The sequence below is a fragment of the Electrona antarctica genome (genome assembly GCF_951216825.1).
Source record: "Electrona antarctica genome assembly, chromosome: 3".
NCBI lineage: Eukaryota > Metazoa > Chordata > Actinopteri > Myctophiformes > Myctophidae > Electrona > Electrona antarctica.
In genome coordinates, this window is record NC_136808.1 from 4048601 (window position 1) to 4064855 (window position 16255).

The 16255-nt window shown below is 40.6% G+C and overlaps 2 protein-coding genes across 3 annotated transcripts; one reads left to right on the forward strand and one right to left on the reverse strand.

Annotated features, from left to right (window-relative positions):
• Positions 1–82: 82 nt before the first annotated feature.
• Positions 83–4273, reverse strand: nip7 (NIP7 nucleolar pre-rRNA processing protein). Its single transcript, XM_079496578.1, has 5 exons — positions 4140–4273; positions 3852–3938; positions 3297–3435; positions 2788–2928; positions 83–1289 (listed from the first exon to the last, which is right to left on the reverse strand). Exons 1-5 carry the CDS (start codon positions 4193–4195, stop codon positions 1170–1172), a joined length of 543 nt encoding a protein of 180 aa, XP_079352704.1. The 5' UTR covers positions 4196–4273; the 3' UTR covers positions 83–1169.
• A 33-nt stretch (positions 4274–4306) lies between these two features.
• Positions 4307–14326, forward strand: cdc42se2 (CDC42 small effector 2). 2 transcript variants are annotated; one of them, XM_079496580.1, is made up of 5 exons: positions 4307–4423; positions 7760–8029; positions 9137–9265; positions 9725–9807; positions 12467–14326. In XM_079496580.1, the coding sequence occupies exons 2-4, from the start codon at positions 7976–7978 to the stop codon at positions 9797–9799; spliced, it is 258 nt and encodes an 85-aa protein (XP_079352706.1). In that variant the 5' UTR covers positions 4307–4423; positions 7760–7975; the 3' UTR covers positions 9800–9807; positions 12467–14326. The 2 variants fall into 2 exon arrangements, with proteins under 2 accessions (XP_079352706.1, XP_079352707.1); XM_079496581.1 differs by having other exon boundaries at positions 9137–9238.
• Positions 14327–16255: the final 1929 nt, after the last annotated feature.

Here is a 16255-nt window from a genome sequence, read left to right on the forward strand (position 1 = left end):
TTAATTTCCTGTCCCCCTCATTCAAGTATGAATAGCCATGCAAGCAAACAACCTGTTTCAAGCCCATGATGATGCAATCCAGTTATTAAACATTGCATTTATTGAACACAAGGAACTTAATACAAAATTGGTCAGCCATCGAGGTTATTCAAAATCAAATGCAGGTGTAAATATACATTTTATAAGCTTTGACATCCACTTGTAATAATAGAGGAAAGGATGACGTCAATTAACTAACTGGAGCAGACTCATCTATAGATTGGTTGAATGTGCATAGTGGGTACATGTACAATTGTACATGCATGCTAAAATACTCGCTGTAAAGGATAACCTATTTTAAACATCTTGATATAATTGGTCCAAGCTAATGGAAACTTCAACCTCTCTTCCTGGAAAGTCAGCCTGCATTTGTTCTTACATTAAATATAAAAAAGGTTTGAAATCTGCCTACTGATGTTACTGTATGGCAGGTTCCTGAACTGCCCACAGAAATGGGGCCATCTTATGAGCATTAGTAAGGTCCAATTATATCAAGATGTGTTAACCCATTTTGGGCGGGAACCCCTGTGTGTTTTAAAGCATTATGTTATGCTTTAGCTATTGAAAAATAGCAGATCTACAAGCTCATAGCGCGCCACCGAGTGGCGCGCTACGAGCTTGTAGGTCTGCTATTTTGGAAAAATCGTGAAAGTGTGGCGCAAATCCTTGATTATATTCTTTCAGAGCGAATATATTTAACTCATCTTTGCTTCTGGGGGGTCCCTGGAACAACATATTTTCAGATGGGGGTCGGTGGCCAATTACATATAATCTTGGGGGTCCCTGACATGAAAATGTTTGAGGACGACTGACAGAAACATGTGTTTTTCAGAATTTAGAAGACATTTGTAGAATCGTCATCCGGTCTGAATGGGTTAAATGGGTGATGTGGTCCTTATATTAAACTGAGTGAGACTGTACAAATGTATCTGCACACTTTCAGAGTTATAAATGGAAAGATGAACTGGTTACAAGAGTAACTCAGGACCAGGTACTCATTAATTTCCAGCTTCAGCGTTGAAGTGACTTAGCCACCATTTCACTGCAGCTGTACTAGACAACTCCCAGTTTATGAACATGTAACTTTTTTACATTGATAAGAACACAGATGATATATTCATATGATGCGTCTATGTCAGCGTGTCTTCATTTCTGATGAACTCTCCCACGTCAGCCTGATGGAACACAACGATGGCCATGGGGTCCACTCTGCGACACTCCGTAGTGGACCTGGCTGCCACACCAAAGCCCTGGGAGCGCAGAAAGAAACGGAAAACTTTAGCCAGTGTAAATTGGGGGGCATTAGATTTTTGGACAATCTGTAAATCTGATGCACAAACCCCTAATGTAAATGTTGTCGCACAGCCAATATAATGAACTATTCTGTAGCCAGTATGAAAGGGATGGTAAGTCGCTAGCATATTATACATCTCTTATTATAATCTCACCTAGTCACCTTTACAACGAGGTATAGATTGTAAAGAGCAGGCATTCGTGGAATGAGCAACACAGCTAAATGTGTGGGTAGCGCCTCCAAAATGACAAGTGCTTGGTATTCAACCCTTGCTTTGAGTTGCTTAGTGGATTGGATGATTGCACTCTCCCACAGTAATAAGGGGGGAACATATTGGCATATATATGGCATATATTTTTACACTATTAATTTTACACCACACATCCCAAACTCTCAAAACTATGGAATGCACTTCCCATTGCAATCAGAACTGCAGCCTCACTCCCAATCTTCCGCCGTAGTCTGAAAACCCACCTCTTCAGACTCCATGGCCCCTAGCCCCGACGACCTTACAGGCATATGCAAAGGCTCAACTTATGTAACGTAGATAGCATTTTATGTAGACAGCACTATATAGTATATATGCATAGTTTCATTATATAGATATTCCTTTTACATTCTTACTGTATGATAACTACTTATTTATGTATATGATGTATTGCCATGCTTTTTGTTCTTGCTTAATGTAACTCGCTCTGGATTAAGAGGGTCTGCTAAATGCCTAAATGCCGACATTTAGAACCAATAAGGACGTGATCTTTATCATGTAGGTTAATTAAATAATCAAAAAGCTTTTAACTATTATGCATGGAATAATATATGTCGTAGTTGTTGAGAAGTAACGCCTGACAGGATGATTAAACAAACATGATTGGTCAATCGCAGAAATGTCTTGATGACACCTCAGCTAGGTGTCATCAAGAAATAACACGGCCGAGTTCAGCGATTGACTAATCAGAATCAGGCATTCAACCAAGCCACGTAATAAACTGTATATCAATGAAACGACAAATACATTGGTACATTTTCTATAATCGACTAAATCGATTATCCTCTTATGCCCTTAGTACCAAGGGCACGTCTGACCTGAATGTATGAGACCCGGGTACTCAGGAAGGGGAAAGCTATTACTAGGGACAATACACACCCGTTACACAGCCAATACCATCTTTTACCATCAGGGCGACAGTACATGGTACCTTCCCTGCAGGCTAGGGCCTCAAGATCGTTTGTTCCCATAAGTATAGGACTTATGAACAAGCAGGCCCCATCTCAGTTCCGTGCATAAAATGTGATGTGATACCTCTTGGAACTATGACTGGTGGCCTTCTGTTGGCATTGTTTCTTTATTGTCTATGTACTGTGTGATCTGTTTGTTTCCATATGTTTTATGTATATCCGACATGAATAGACCACCAGCCCTTGGTACTTCGCTGTGTTCTATCAGTACTTACCAAGGGTGTGTCTGACATGGAGTAGACCACCACCCCTTGGTACTTCTCCGTGTTCTCTGTGATGCGACCAAGTCCAGACTTCAGGATGTGGTTCCCATACAGGTAGGACTGCTCAGCTCCGGGCTTCACCCACACCTTGTACTAATGAGTAACCAAACAGGATTACAGTTAAGAACAATTTACACCTCATCATACCAGCGCTGAAAATGGCCTTATCTACAAGCTCACGACATGTCATGGATGCAGGGATGGGGGTACAATGAATTGAGCCCCCAAAACAGATCCGAGTGTGGTGGTTTTAAAACCATGGTTGACAGGAGTCCCTCAGGGCTCCATACTAGTGTGTTGTCGGTTTTCTGTTATTGTGGGGGAAGCTTTCGCTGAAAACAGCCAATCAAGCTCACAACGCGTCGCAACGTAATGAGTTGTGAGCTTGTCGATGAACTATTTCCTTTGGCGAAAGCCTTCCCCAGGTGTTGGGAGTCTAAGTGGTTACAATTCTTAAGTACCTTTGCATAGGGGGCGAGGAAGTCCAGAGCGGTGATGTGCAGACGGAACTTCTGGGTCTTGGTGAACTTTCCAAAGCAGGTGCCCACTGACACCAACTTGTCCCGTGCCACGTTGGTCGCCAGCTTCAAGATCTTCTCACTGTCCAGATGCAACGTTCAGAGACACATTGTTGACAGTGACACCACATAATGATGACTGCTGACCAATGGAGGAATCCATCCTCTATCATTTCAATGCAGCTGTATGCACGCAGCAGCCAGCAGTGTAGAAAAGAAATACACACACACATACAACGACTATGCTACACATACCTCATTGTACACATTCAGTGGTTCTCAAACTGGGGCACCCTGGCCCCTAGGTCCTTACGTTTTGGGTCTACTTAACTACTTAAGGATTTTTATAGTGTAGATCGGGGTCCCAGGTGGTATCAAATGGGGGTCCTTGTCCTCATACATATGCATAATTGCATATAAAACTGGGCGTGCTTGAAATACAAAGGTTTTAGAACGCTAGCCTACTTCACAGTACATAGTACACATTATGAAACTTACCTCATATAGTAAACACGGTCGTTGTGCAGTCTGAAGCAGTAGGTGCCATCAGGTCGATCCACCAGCAGTTTGAGGTTTTCACCAATGCTGGTGTTGATAAAAAAATATATATGTTAGACCTGCCTCATAAATGTCGGCTATAATAACTGCCTAATAATGTGAAAATAAGACGTAAACAAGTCTTTAGTCTTAGTGCTTTTCATGGTTGTATCCTCGCAGCAGTTTTTGTATTGACTCGTGCTTTCGTTTGAAATATATATACTGCGAATACAAATATCAATCACTTACTATTTAGAAAGTTTCTCAAACATGATTTTAGTCTCTTCGTCCGTTAACGGCCTCATCCTGGAGATCTGCTCGTCAAATCCAAGGGAATAAATGGGGGAAAAAGGTAGAATGTGATGAGACTGAAACAACGTGGGTCCTCTTGTGCGAAGACGGCCCTTCAAATTGTCGTCAGAGTGAGTTCGTGAATCGTCATCACGGTGCGCCGTCAGTCCGAGAGCAGTTAGTTCCTGATGTTCTGTTCATTACGCTCAGAGAGCCTCTCCCTTCATCACGTCCACCCAGAGGTGAGTGAGTGACTTCATTACTATAGTGCACTGGTCACTACACGCACCGCACACTGCTGCACACACACACACACATTATTAGCATTACTAGTATTATTCCAACAACATGTTATTTTACACGTACAGATTGTAGTTTTTTTTAAAGGAGCTAGCTCGTTAGCATAATGCTATAGCAGCTGCCAGACTGGAAGATACTAAAGGATGAGAAATTGACGTGACTGACAAGCAGTGGTTGAAGCTTGAAGTTACAAATGATAAAATAATTATCACATATTAATTCAAATAATTACACATTTATTTGGAACTTCACTATTTACTCAGAAGTGAGTGTCGATGAAAACACATATGTAAATATTTTGTTTAATAAATCACAGCTGCGACGATCGCAGGCTATATACACTTCCTCGTTGTGCTTGACGTCACTGTGTAATCCTTGGTGTCAGGTTCGTAGTCTCCAGCTGACAGTTTGACGCTAACATGCTAACGGCTAGCTGCTGTTTTGATTGATAACATCGGGCCGGATCCCCTGTGTCTAAAACCACAGCAGACCAACAGTGTGTAAAAGAATCTACCGGTACATTTACAACAGTAAAGATCGGAATGCAACGCGATCGTTAGACTCGTGAAATAAAGCCAAAAAGGAACCGGGCCGTAGTTAAGTTACGTAACGTGATTTTTTGTTTGTAAATACCGATGAGGTTTGATCACACATATACATTCTATTATTTAACACAATTATTTTTCACAAATATGTTTAAATGATAACATGCGAGTGGAGAATCGGTTGGTTTTATTGTGTGTGTGTGAATGAAAGTGAGGTGTGTCCTCATTATTGTGACAGCTTCCCTTGTCTCTGTGTGATGCAGCCTCGCGTACAGTCACAGGGCAAAAATTAACCTTTAAATCTAATTTACTGCAAACATGAGTTTTCTCCCAAAACGTTCTGATGCAGAATGTTTGCTCTCATTTATTAATGATTCATACTTAGACAAGCCAATGTTTGTTATACTGGCTAAGTAGCATTTACTATTTTAAATGTATCTAATCTGATGTATTAGTCATCCGTTATCTCCAGACATTTTCAATGAATCATATATATAACTAACCACTTACTGCAATTTGTTTTTGTATACTTTTTTTTCGCACAAAACGTGAAAGCTTGTTATTTTCGCTCTTTTTGTTTTTTACTTTTTATCTATGCCTAAATAGGGATGGATTACTCATCAATTATAATAATTAAATTGTAGAATTTTTGTAAACCCCTCACCCCCTTCACTTATGAGTACTAAAGCATTTAGTACTGTCGTGTTTTATCATAATAACGACGTAACTCATGCTGTATTTATATTCTTGCACAGATTACTGGCAGATTAAGTGACATTGCTGCAGGTAGCTGACTTAACTGACTCACAAGGATATAAATACTGCAAACTACATGGTAATCATAGTAACATGTCACTTAAAAACCTTGAAGAGTAAGAATGTCTCCCCCACACAGGTCTTATTTTGGGATCAACACATCTACTGCTCTCAAATCTATTATCACAATAATGAATATTATCATCCAACAGCTTAAATCTAGAGTGGAAAAAACTCTTGGGAAAATGTCCTTGTGCACTCGTGTTTAGTTAGTGGGTTAGTAGGCCAGATGATTACAACAAATTAAAACCAGGAAAGCACCTGTGATATTTTTGCGTTGGCTTTTCAAAAATGGCAGATATAACTTTCACATCTGATATAGAAGGCATTTGTAGAATCGGCCTCTGGGACTTAGCAGAGGCTCTCAAAGTCTCCGGTTGACAGCTATTCACGTCACGGTGCGACAATCTTGTAGACTGGCTATTTTTGTAAAACTTTGAAATGTTCTGTAATGGGGTTCCTTCCCTCCCCTGGCACAACATATGTTCAGATGGGCGTCTGCAGAAAAATACATATCATTTTGGGGGTTCTCCTTGACATGAAAATGTTTGAGAACCAATTGTGTCATCAGTGCTTCCGACCAAAGATGTTCTTCCTTTTTGTGTTGAGACATCTCGTCATGTGGCTTTCACCGCAGTAGGAGTTTGCACCTCCACACTGGCTCAGCAGAGCAGAAACAAGGAAACTACACAATCTACCGTACCGGGCAGACATAAACAAGATGGATATACTTTATTGATCTCCACGGGATATTCTAGAACTACTTCCTCAATTTAAGAAATGCTTACCATTCACTCACACTGTGGTTTGGGCATTGACAAGTATACATTTCATTCACACGCAGTGAAAATGGCAGATCTGCAAGCTCGCAACACAGCGCGAAGCTCCTCACTGTGAGCTTATACATCTGCTATTTTCACTAGTTTGGGATGCGTATATCAATTCTACGTCCGAGCATAGACATGGTAACGCCCCGGCCCCCGCCTGCCTCCGATTGGCCTACCGACACTGCCAGCCTTACCAGAGTTTCCTCCGAGGTGGAAGATACATGCTGGATAGTCTGCCGCGAGGTTACTCCGTGGTGGGAAATAAATAAATTAATACAAGTGCGATCATATAATACAAGAGAATGACAGCTTGGCATGCGCAACAGTAACTTTTATTTTTGTAGAAGAGGCAAACTAATATTGTTTATGCCGTTGGCCTGTTTATTTGTATACATGTGTAAGCTTGAAACATTATTGTAGTGTAAAAAGTTCTTGTAATAATGTGACTCTTTTTTTACCCTGGGCCGTGGCTCAATGGTCCAGGCACCTTGGCTGGTAATCCAGTCTGGCAGTGTGCCGCGGGTTCGACTCCCGATCCCGACGGCCTTTACTGCATGTCTTCTCCCCATCTCTCTCCCCATTTCCTGTCAGCCTACTGTCTGTCCCTCAGTAAAAAAATATAAAATAAAGGCGAAAGCCACAAAAAAAATATAAATAAAAAATAATAATGTGACTCTTTTCCCCTGATCTTTATCTTTTTAAGTATAATAGCATTTAGTTTAACACTAACACTTTAATTTAGAACACAGCCAAATCCAACCATAGTACATTCAATCAAAGCAAACGGCACAAGTTTAGTTATTAGTTTGCCTCGTCTACAAAAATTTAAGTTACAAGTTATTGTCTCGCGTGCCAATAAAGCTTGTACTATTATTATTTCCCACCACGGATTAACCTCGACAGTCTTGTGAGACCATGGGGGCTAGAAGGGCAGTGTCGGTAGGGTCGGTAGGCCAATCAGAGGCAGGCGGGGCGTTACCATGTCTATGCTCTGACGTAGAATAGATATACGTGCAAAGAAGATCCAGTACTTGAGTGAATGTAATTTCCATCACTGATTTTGAAGTTGTTTTTCTGCTCTTGTCCACAGGAGTGTGTTCCCTGAGGTTGTGAAGGAGTGTCGAGTGCCCCCCCCCACCACCCCACCCCACCCCACCCCACCACCCAGCGGCTTGTCTGTCTGTCACCAGCTTCCTGCAGAGTGTGTTTGTGTCACTGCTAACTGTGAACAGGAAGACCGAAGGAGTAAAGTGAAGCGGAGTGCAGCGACAGAGGAAGTTGCTGTCGCCTCTTTGTTAGCCTCAGAATGACCGAGTTCTGGGTGTGTTTCAGCTGCTGTATTGCAGAACAGCCTCAACCGGTGAGTACTACAGTGGGTTTCTTTCGATGAGGGGCGAGGGGGTCAAACCACTTGTGTTTAACCACTTGAACCCTAGTGTGTCCCTATTCTGTGGTGAACAACATTTGGCGAAAGTATCCCATCTACAAGCTCATCGGCTAATTTCATAGATATTGAGTGTAGAGTGAAAAATATTAGATATTGAGTGTAGAGTGAAAAATCACACCTGTGTGAAGTGAGGGGCGCTCTTATCATCATACATCATCTCATTCCGGCCAATCACAATTTGCGTCCTCACATTTGGCTTCAATGTTTGTGTTTACACACTCAAAAATGGCCATTCATTGGACATAGGAAGTTCATACTCTCAAGTATAGTATAGGCCTATATGGAGTCCTTGGGGGACTCACTCCACTCAAATCTAGGGTTCAGTGGTTTCCTGTGCTATAATGTAATGGTGGGCAAGCTATTTCAGGTGAGCCCCTCAGCAACACATGTGCAGAATCCCTAAGCCTACCAGTGAAATTGGAGGCCTGAAAAACAAAACGTTTTTATTTATTTATTTACTTTATTCAACCTCAGTGTCCTACGACTTTGGTGTGGGAGCCACTGCCAGCCACATCCTCCAACATGACAGAACAAAACAAATTCCATCATTGTGTATTGCTGAACATTGTGACATTGGACAACCCGTTGTTATTGTCAGGGAGGTAGGATGGATGTCTGCAATGTCTACATGGTGACTACATTACAGGCACAAGACGATCATGAGTGTTAGCCCATGTGTGTCTCATTCCATGCGTTTCTTTCCATACAATGGCTTCAGGGTCACCAGTGAATGACGTGTTTCTTAGTTAATTGCATCCCTCTTTTCAAGGAGGTGTGATCAATGCGGTGTCATGTAAATATTGTAGAGTTATAAATGTCAATGTGCCGAAAACGGGTGAGATGTTAATTTCACTTAAACCACTTTAAACATGACATCCCTATTTCTGGCACAATACTCACCGCGTTGTGAACTTATAGATCGGCTATTTGTACTAAGTGGTTAAACTGTTTTCTGTTGATGCACTTATTGCACTATTATCCGTACTAAACAACTTTCCTCCTTTTTGTTTTGTTTGTTAGAAGAGGCGGCGGCGAATAGATCGTTCTATGATCGGGGAGCCAACAAACTTTGTTCACACCACACACGTGGGCTCGGGGGACATGGGCCTGGGCCTGGCATCCGTACGTACAACCCCACACTTCAAATCGGTAGTTCAAATCGGCATTCTTTTAAACTCTATTACGATTGATGAATGATTGATTGAATGATTATTTTAAAAAAATGAAACATTTTTGGTTGATTGTCCATCCTTGGTACAATCCAGACTTCTCTTAAGAATGGTACAGTGAATTATGTCCAGTTTTCGTTAATCATGTGGGCGGCGGTGGCTCAGGGGTAGAGTGGCTGGATGGGAACCGTGAGGTTGCCAGTTCGAACCCGGGCTCCCCCAGAGTTACTGTCTAAGTGTCCTTGAGCAAGACACTGAACCCCAAATTGCTCCCGATGTGCTAGTTTGTACCTTGCATGGTTTCCGCTGCCATCGGTGTATGAATGTGTGTGTGAATGGGTGAATGTAATGCACAATATCATCTGTAAAGCGCCTTGGATAAAGGCGCTATATAAATGCACCATTTACCATTTTATTTTATGTCTGTGTGTCTGTGCAGGTGGATCTTGTTCAGGCCCAAATGAAATCTAAAGGCGGGTACTGCCACAGCGGATCGGAAGGTTCTCAGTTATAACCGACCAGGTGAGACGGGCTGCCGAGTCTTATCGGGATTCAGCGAGAAGCACGTTATTGCAGGCTTGACTTTTCTCCCCGTTACCACACAGTCATGGAAGCTCAGCTTACACTCTGTTTAATGCACTCCTTGCAGGTTTTACCTTTCCCAGGCGGATCAATTGATTCCTCCCGGTAATGCTAGTGCAAAGGGACTTAAGTTGACAGAATCAGCTCAAACACAGTGTAGTAGAAAGGAAGAAAATATTGCTACCTTGTACCACAGATTGCTACCGATAATTGTATTTATTTAAAGGATGAAACATACATTTCCAAAATGTCTCATGCAATGATTGTAGGAGACATCTAGCATCTCTGAGAATGCTCAACAATATCACACTAGCCTATACAGTATTATTACAACAGGAAATGCCACTGTGCTCTGGAAATATTCTGATTTAGAGCACATTCACTTTTGGCCTTGCATCCCTATTTTGATTGTTATCATAGGCGAGAATAATGGAACCGAGAATAGCATATCTATAAGCTTCACAATGCATCACATGAGCTTGTAAGTTGACTATTTTAAATGCGGGACTCGTCATAAGACAAAGTATAAAATATGGCTTGTTTGTTTGAAAGCTAAGAGTCCCGCTTCTCTTACTGGACATACAGGTCAAACAACTGCTGTGTCCGTCTGTCCAGTCACCACGCCCCTCATTTCTCATGCAGCACTGTTTTGCTGCTGCAGTTTGAGTTCATTCCTCTGTAAGGGACAGTGTCCACCCAGACGTTTGTTGTTCCCGCTTGCAAGCAGTGTTGTTTTTGGCAGCAAATTTTGATTTTAGTTTTAGTCGTAGTCTCTTGAATAGTTTTCATTTAGTTTTAGTCACATTTTAGTGTTAGTCTAGTTTTAGTCGACTAAATATCATACGATTTTAGTCGACTAAATCTACAGTTGATTTCGTCGACTAAAATGTATTTTGGTGGGCGTTGATGCCGTCGTAATGACTGTTTTTACACTTGCTGAAAATAGCAGATCTACAAGCTCACAACGCGTCGCGCTGCGACGCGTTGTGAGCTTGTAGATCTGCTATTTTCAGCATGCAACCAAGTGTTAAATGACTTATACTGGATCTCTTGTCCACTAGTCCCTTCCTAACATTTTAGTCTAGTTTTTATTTGTTGACGAAATTGTCAATATAATTAGTCTTAGTTTTAGTCATCATAGCTTAGTTTTCATGTAGTTTCCATGTAGTTTTCGTCAGTGGAAAAAGGTAGTCGACGAACATTTTTCGTCTTAGTTTTAGTCGACGAAAACAACACTGCTTGCAAGCGGCCCGGTTGAAAATATCTCAGCTCTCAGCAAGCAGATAAAAATGCCAAACACGCTCAGCCTGCTGGTGTTTAAAAAAAAATCAGCCCTCCCATTTTAGACAATTAAAAACATAAACTACGCTGAGTGAGTGTCCCTTTTGGTTTAGACAGAGCCCAGAGGGTTTGTGCACAGTGCTCAAAATGCATCATAATAATGCAAGTCCAGTCTGCTGATTCCACTACAACACACCGCTGCAGTTTAAATCTTGCTGCTCACTGTGAAACTAGAGATGCACTCATTACTGATGACTTCAGTAATAACTTTGAAACATTGGCATTCCAATGTAGTTTAGTTTGGTTATTCTCAACCTTTTTATTTTATTTCAGGCACCCAAGTTTGATATGCATTAGGCCAGGAACCCCCCACTTCTATCTCTGGGACCCCATTCTACCCTGTAATATCCTTCAGTATGCACCGCATTGTTTCCAGGCTGATTCGCTGTGTTCCGTGAATTTGTTTTGTCACTCCGCTATCAGTCTGGCCAGACTCCTCTTTGACTCGTATTTTATAATGTCACCTCTTATGTAGTGACTAGTTGCTGATACGTCATCAGCCAGTGCCACCCTGTCCACACTTTTCTCACTTTTTTCTCAATTAGCGTAAATTGAGTAAAACACTAGTTTGATTCAGTAGTCCACTACAGATTCAGTAGTACAAAAAAAATCACACCCGTGTGAACTGAGTGGTGTAAGGTCTTATATAGACTGATCAGCTGTGGTCTGACGTATTGTCTGACGTAATGAAATCACACCTGTGTGAACTGGGTGACCATAGCAACCGTGCTCATTTTTTGAGCACAGACAGACAGACACGTAAACTAACAAAGCCAGTTGTAGGAGTGATTTACACCACTCAAAAACCTGCCAGCTGTGTGGGGTGAGTTTAGTGAATGATAAGGGGACGTTGCAGGGAAACGGCAGTAGCTGCACATTGATATGGCGTCAAACAGTTTTTTTAATTTTTGTCCCAAACCACAGACCAATCAGAAGCCTTGGGTAATTTTCTCAGTTTTGGCATGTCCTGCCTAACTTAATTGGAGATAGGAGGCTTTCCAGACTGAGTGATTACCTTTGACATAATGAAAAAGTAATTTCAGAGGTATTAAAAGGGGCTAAATAAATCTGGGGACCCCCCCCCTAAATTTATTTGGGGCCGGTTAAGAACCACTGCTCTGCAACACACCGATGCAGTCCAACTGCTGCTCAGTGTGAAGCTAGAGATGGGCTCCGCCTCCTACAGTAGCTCATGACTACAGTAATAATCACCTGGAACCCAGCGTACATTAAATGTTCTTTCATTTCTCTCTCACAGGCCGCCAGATGTTGTGGAAACTACTGTTTGTTCATTTTTCAAGAGCAGTTCATGTCTGTAACAGACACAGGACCAAAATATGAAACCACTGCTTTTTCATTTTGTACATAAATCTATTTTTGTTTTTCGCTGTTTCTTTTTCTTTCTTTCTTTCTTTCTTTTTTCTTTATTTTTTTTTATTTTTTATGAAAGCACTGCTATCCATTGCCTGCCATACTCTTGCACTGTTAGCTAAAGCGGGTTTAGAACAGCTCATGATATTTGGTCAGATGTATGCTTGTGTGTATACTTTCAAAAGTATTTTTGCTGTTTTAGCTCATTCAGATGCCTGTATTTATTGTTTTCTTTTTTTTTAACGGGAGGTCATGGTGGCTGGGCCACTCTGGAGAATTTCGGAACGCTCTCTTGTTCCGTTCTGAAATATCAGAGGCTTTTCAAACGACAGGTGGAGATAGCAAGGCAAAAAAAAGAAAACTACAAAAAAAAAACTACCAAAAAAATAAATATGTTCACTCTTTTATTCTGAAAAGCACTCATAATTCACTGAGTTGCTTTCAGGGCCAAGAATGCTGTTTTGTAATAAACTTGAAATGAGTAGAGCACACTGGACCAGACATTGTACACTTACAACTTTGCTTATGTGTTTTTGCATTGATTTCAACAGGTTTGTTTTGTTTTTGTTTTGTGTTTTTATACAGCATTTAGAACTAACCACATAGAGTTTTAATAAAGTAGAAACTTCTAATCTGCCTTTAAAATATTTGTTTTTTTACTTTTACTTTCCAAGTAGCCAACCAGTGTGTTTTTAACTACTTGAACCTTGTATAATTAGTTGATCAGTGTCCAGCAGGTCTATACCTGATCTGCTCATTTTTCCCTCTACACCAAGTCTCTTAACCGGATCTAGCCGATCTGCTGTTTTCTCCGGATGTTCGGCCGCCGGAATAGGGATGCTAGGGTTCATGTAGTTAAAGCAGAGGTCCTCAACTGGTTTCATACTGGTCCCAACTTTAAGAGTAGAGAGTCGGGCCCGATTTATAAAATATTGTATATAGTCAATACACAATGTCCCTGTATTAGAATTGTGTTTTTGTCCCATCTCTGAGAGCATCTTGCGGCCCATTTTTTTTGAATCCCAACATCACTGGTTGAGAGTCACTTTAAGACGCAATAGGCTGGGCATGTGATATCTTTTTTGCTTACAATTATATTTGTACCTTGTTCAACGTAGCTCATTTTGCTTTCAATATTGATTCGCTACTGTTTATAATTTGTTTCGGTACTATTTGCCAATCCACCCCCCTCATTGCATTACCTCAAAAACCTGCCTATACCATGGAAATGTCAGTAGATGTTAAAAGGTGTTGCACTGAGCAACCTAGTTTTGCCCTTTATCGTTGTTGTCCCTGATTGTATATCGTCTGTCTTTTACCAGTGTTGACTTTGCTGTTGTAAAGAAATCTTCGTCTCATCTTGCTTGGAGAATGTGGTCTTAAGCCAAATTCGTAGTTCGACTCACGAGTGCGTCGCTCGCCGACAATTACTGGCCTGTCAAACGCGTGACGTGTTGTCAGCTTGAGGGTCATCTGTTTTCGGCGAGCGATGGCATGGTGTCACAGAGCGTAAGTTAGGCATTAGCATATAGCCCTACACATCCTTAACTAATATTTAATTTGTCCCTGGTCAAATTCATTGTGGAGAAAATGTTCCATGCGTTCTCCTAAAATTATTTCCCATCAGCAAATAAGTGCATGGACTTTACCAGAAGTCATATCTTAATAAACCATAACCAGCAAACCCAGAGTTCATCATAGTGAAACATGAATAATTGTGTTCAATAAAAATTGTTTCATATGAAAATGCAATGTTTAATGTCTTGTTTAATGTATCATTCTCTAATGTTTTTTTTGTGTCATTTAAAGCTAAACTTTACACATTGACATTGTGTCTGGAGCATTTTAATTTCCACAGTCCTTAACTCCTTGAATTGGAGTTATTTAAACTTAAGTATCATTAATGTTAATAAAAGGGGGAAAGCTGTACAGTTATTCATAAATGACTACAAATAAATACAAGTCTCAGTTATTTACAATCTGTCTTGTTTGAGTATAGCCTTTCATTTTTTGTTACTTCTATTTTTAATTAAGTGTGACGGAACACACACGTACGTTTTTAGTTTCTTGCTCACTGATACACAGGCAGTTGGAAAATAGAACCTTGAAGCTTTCACTTTACAGATTAAACAAGAAAACAGGAACTGCTACAGTACCAACAATCAGTGGAATATGTTGTAGAAACAAAAGCTTACACTGCACCAATATCACAACTGTCAAGACTCAAGATATGCCTTCACCTTTACAGTAATTTAATCCTTGCCATTGATTGTGATTGTGATTGTCCGAGCGTACCTATGCTCCCCAGGTTTTATGTTCCCCCACCATGCAAAAAAGGTTATTTGTTCCCCACTTAGAATAAACCTAAACCAGAAACCTAACCTAGTAATTTTAGTAATTCTAGTAAGACAAAGTATTTTAGCAACTTAGTCTTAGTGTTACTTTTAGTAGCAAATTCTGATTTAAGCTCAGTCTTTGAACAATCCATTGAACTTTAGGCCTGCCTAGGCTACTTAAACTATCTAGTCTTAGCCAACAAAAAATGAACACTGGCATAAAATAAACTAAAACATAATTGCTCAGACTCTTCAACAAAGATGGCAAAAACAAACGTTCTTTGTTCTATACTTACATACAATTGTATAGTACAAAACACTGAAGTCCTTAAACCAGAAACCTAACCCTAAGGTAAGTGGGGAACATAGAACCTGGGGAACATAGGTATGACCCCCTTGTTGATCCTAAAGTTAATATCCCCCTAGGGGCAGTGTTTCCTCAATGTTTCATGAACATCCAGCCATCCATTCCCCAGCTATTTTGCTAAGAGACAAACACAAATGGAATAATAAGGCAGTGGTTTTCAAACCTTCCAATTTCAGGAACCCCCAATTTACTATTAATTATGTCACCGAACCCTATAACTCTGAGATTGTACAAATGTGTACACTCTTGAGAACTGTAACTGTCCATTTGGTTCTTACCTATCAATAATTTAACTCAAGGACCCCTAGGGCAGGGGTTCTCAACGTTTTTGGCCGGGGACCCCCGGAAATGCTTTGGCAATATCTCGGGACCCCCGCCCCGCCCCCTCCCGACCCCCAATATAAATTGACTGCTACAATAACCTTAACCCATTTTGGGCGGGAACCCCTTTTGGTGTTTTAAGCATTGTTATAATTTAGCTATTGAAAAATAGCAGATCTACAAGCTCATAGCGCGCCACCGAGTGGCGCGCTATGAGCTTGTAGATCTGCTATTTTTTTTAAATATATATATATATTTTTTTTTTGAAAATAATTTGGGGACCCCCTAAAATAATTTGGCGACCCCAGACCCCACTTTGACAACTACTGGAATAGAGTCCCGTCCAAGTCTGAGGCTCACAAACATTTAAAGAGACATTTCGCCTCAAATGCATCAAATCTTTGTAATGAGTAAGAGTGATATGCGAGTATATTTTAACATCAACATTTGTCGATTTTTAACAAACAGTTCATTGATAATTAATTATAATAAAGAAAGACAGTCTCACATAAAGCACCCTTTATTCATAAATATAAGCACTACATACTTACACGCATTTTAACACAGCTGTGATAAAACTAGATTTTTAAATGTCTTTATTAAAAGAACATGATTACATATGTAAAAATATGAAAGATGGATAATAAAGAGA

Bases quoted from the DNA above. Each gene is read 5' to 3' on its own strand.
- cdc42se2 (XM_079496580.1), top strand. From the start codon at position 7,976: ATGACCGAGTTCTGGGTGTGTTTCAGCTGCTGTATTGCAGAACAGCCT. The intron at 8,030-9,136 runs GTGAGTACTACA...TTTGTTTGTTAG, and splicing joins TTGCAGAACAGCCTCAACCG to AAGAGGCGGCGGCGAATAGA. The intron at 9,266-9,724 runs GTAGTTCAAATC...GTGTCTGTGCAG, and splicing joins CAACCCCACACTTCAAATCG to GTGGATCTTGTTCAGGCCCA.
- nip7 (XM_079496578.1), bottom strand. From the start codon at position 4,195: ATGAGGCCGTTAACGGACGAAGAGACTAAAATCATGTTTGAGAAACTT. The intron at 3,939-4,139 runs GTAAGTGATTGA...TATCAACACCAG, and splicing joins TTTGAGAAACTTTCTAAATA to CATTGGTGAAAACCTCAAAC. The intron at 3,436-3,851 runs GTAAGTTTCATA...GCATCTGGACAG, and splicing joins GACCGTGTTTACTATATGAG to TGAGAAGATCTTGAAGCTGG.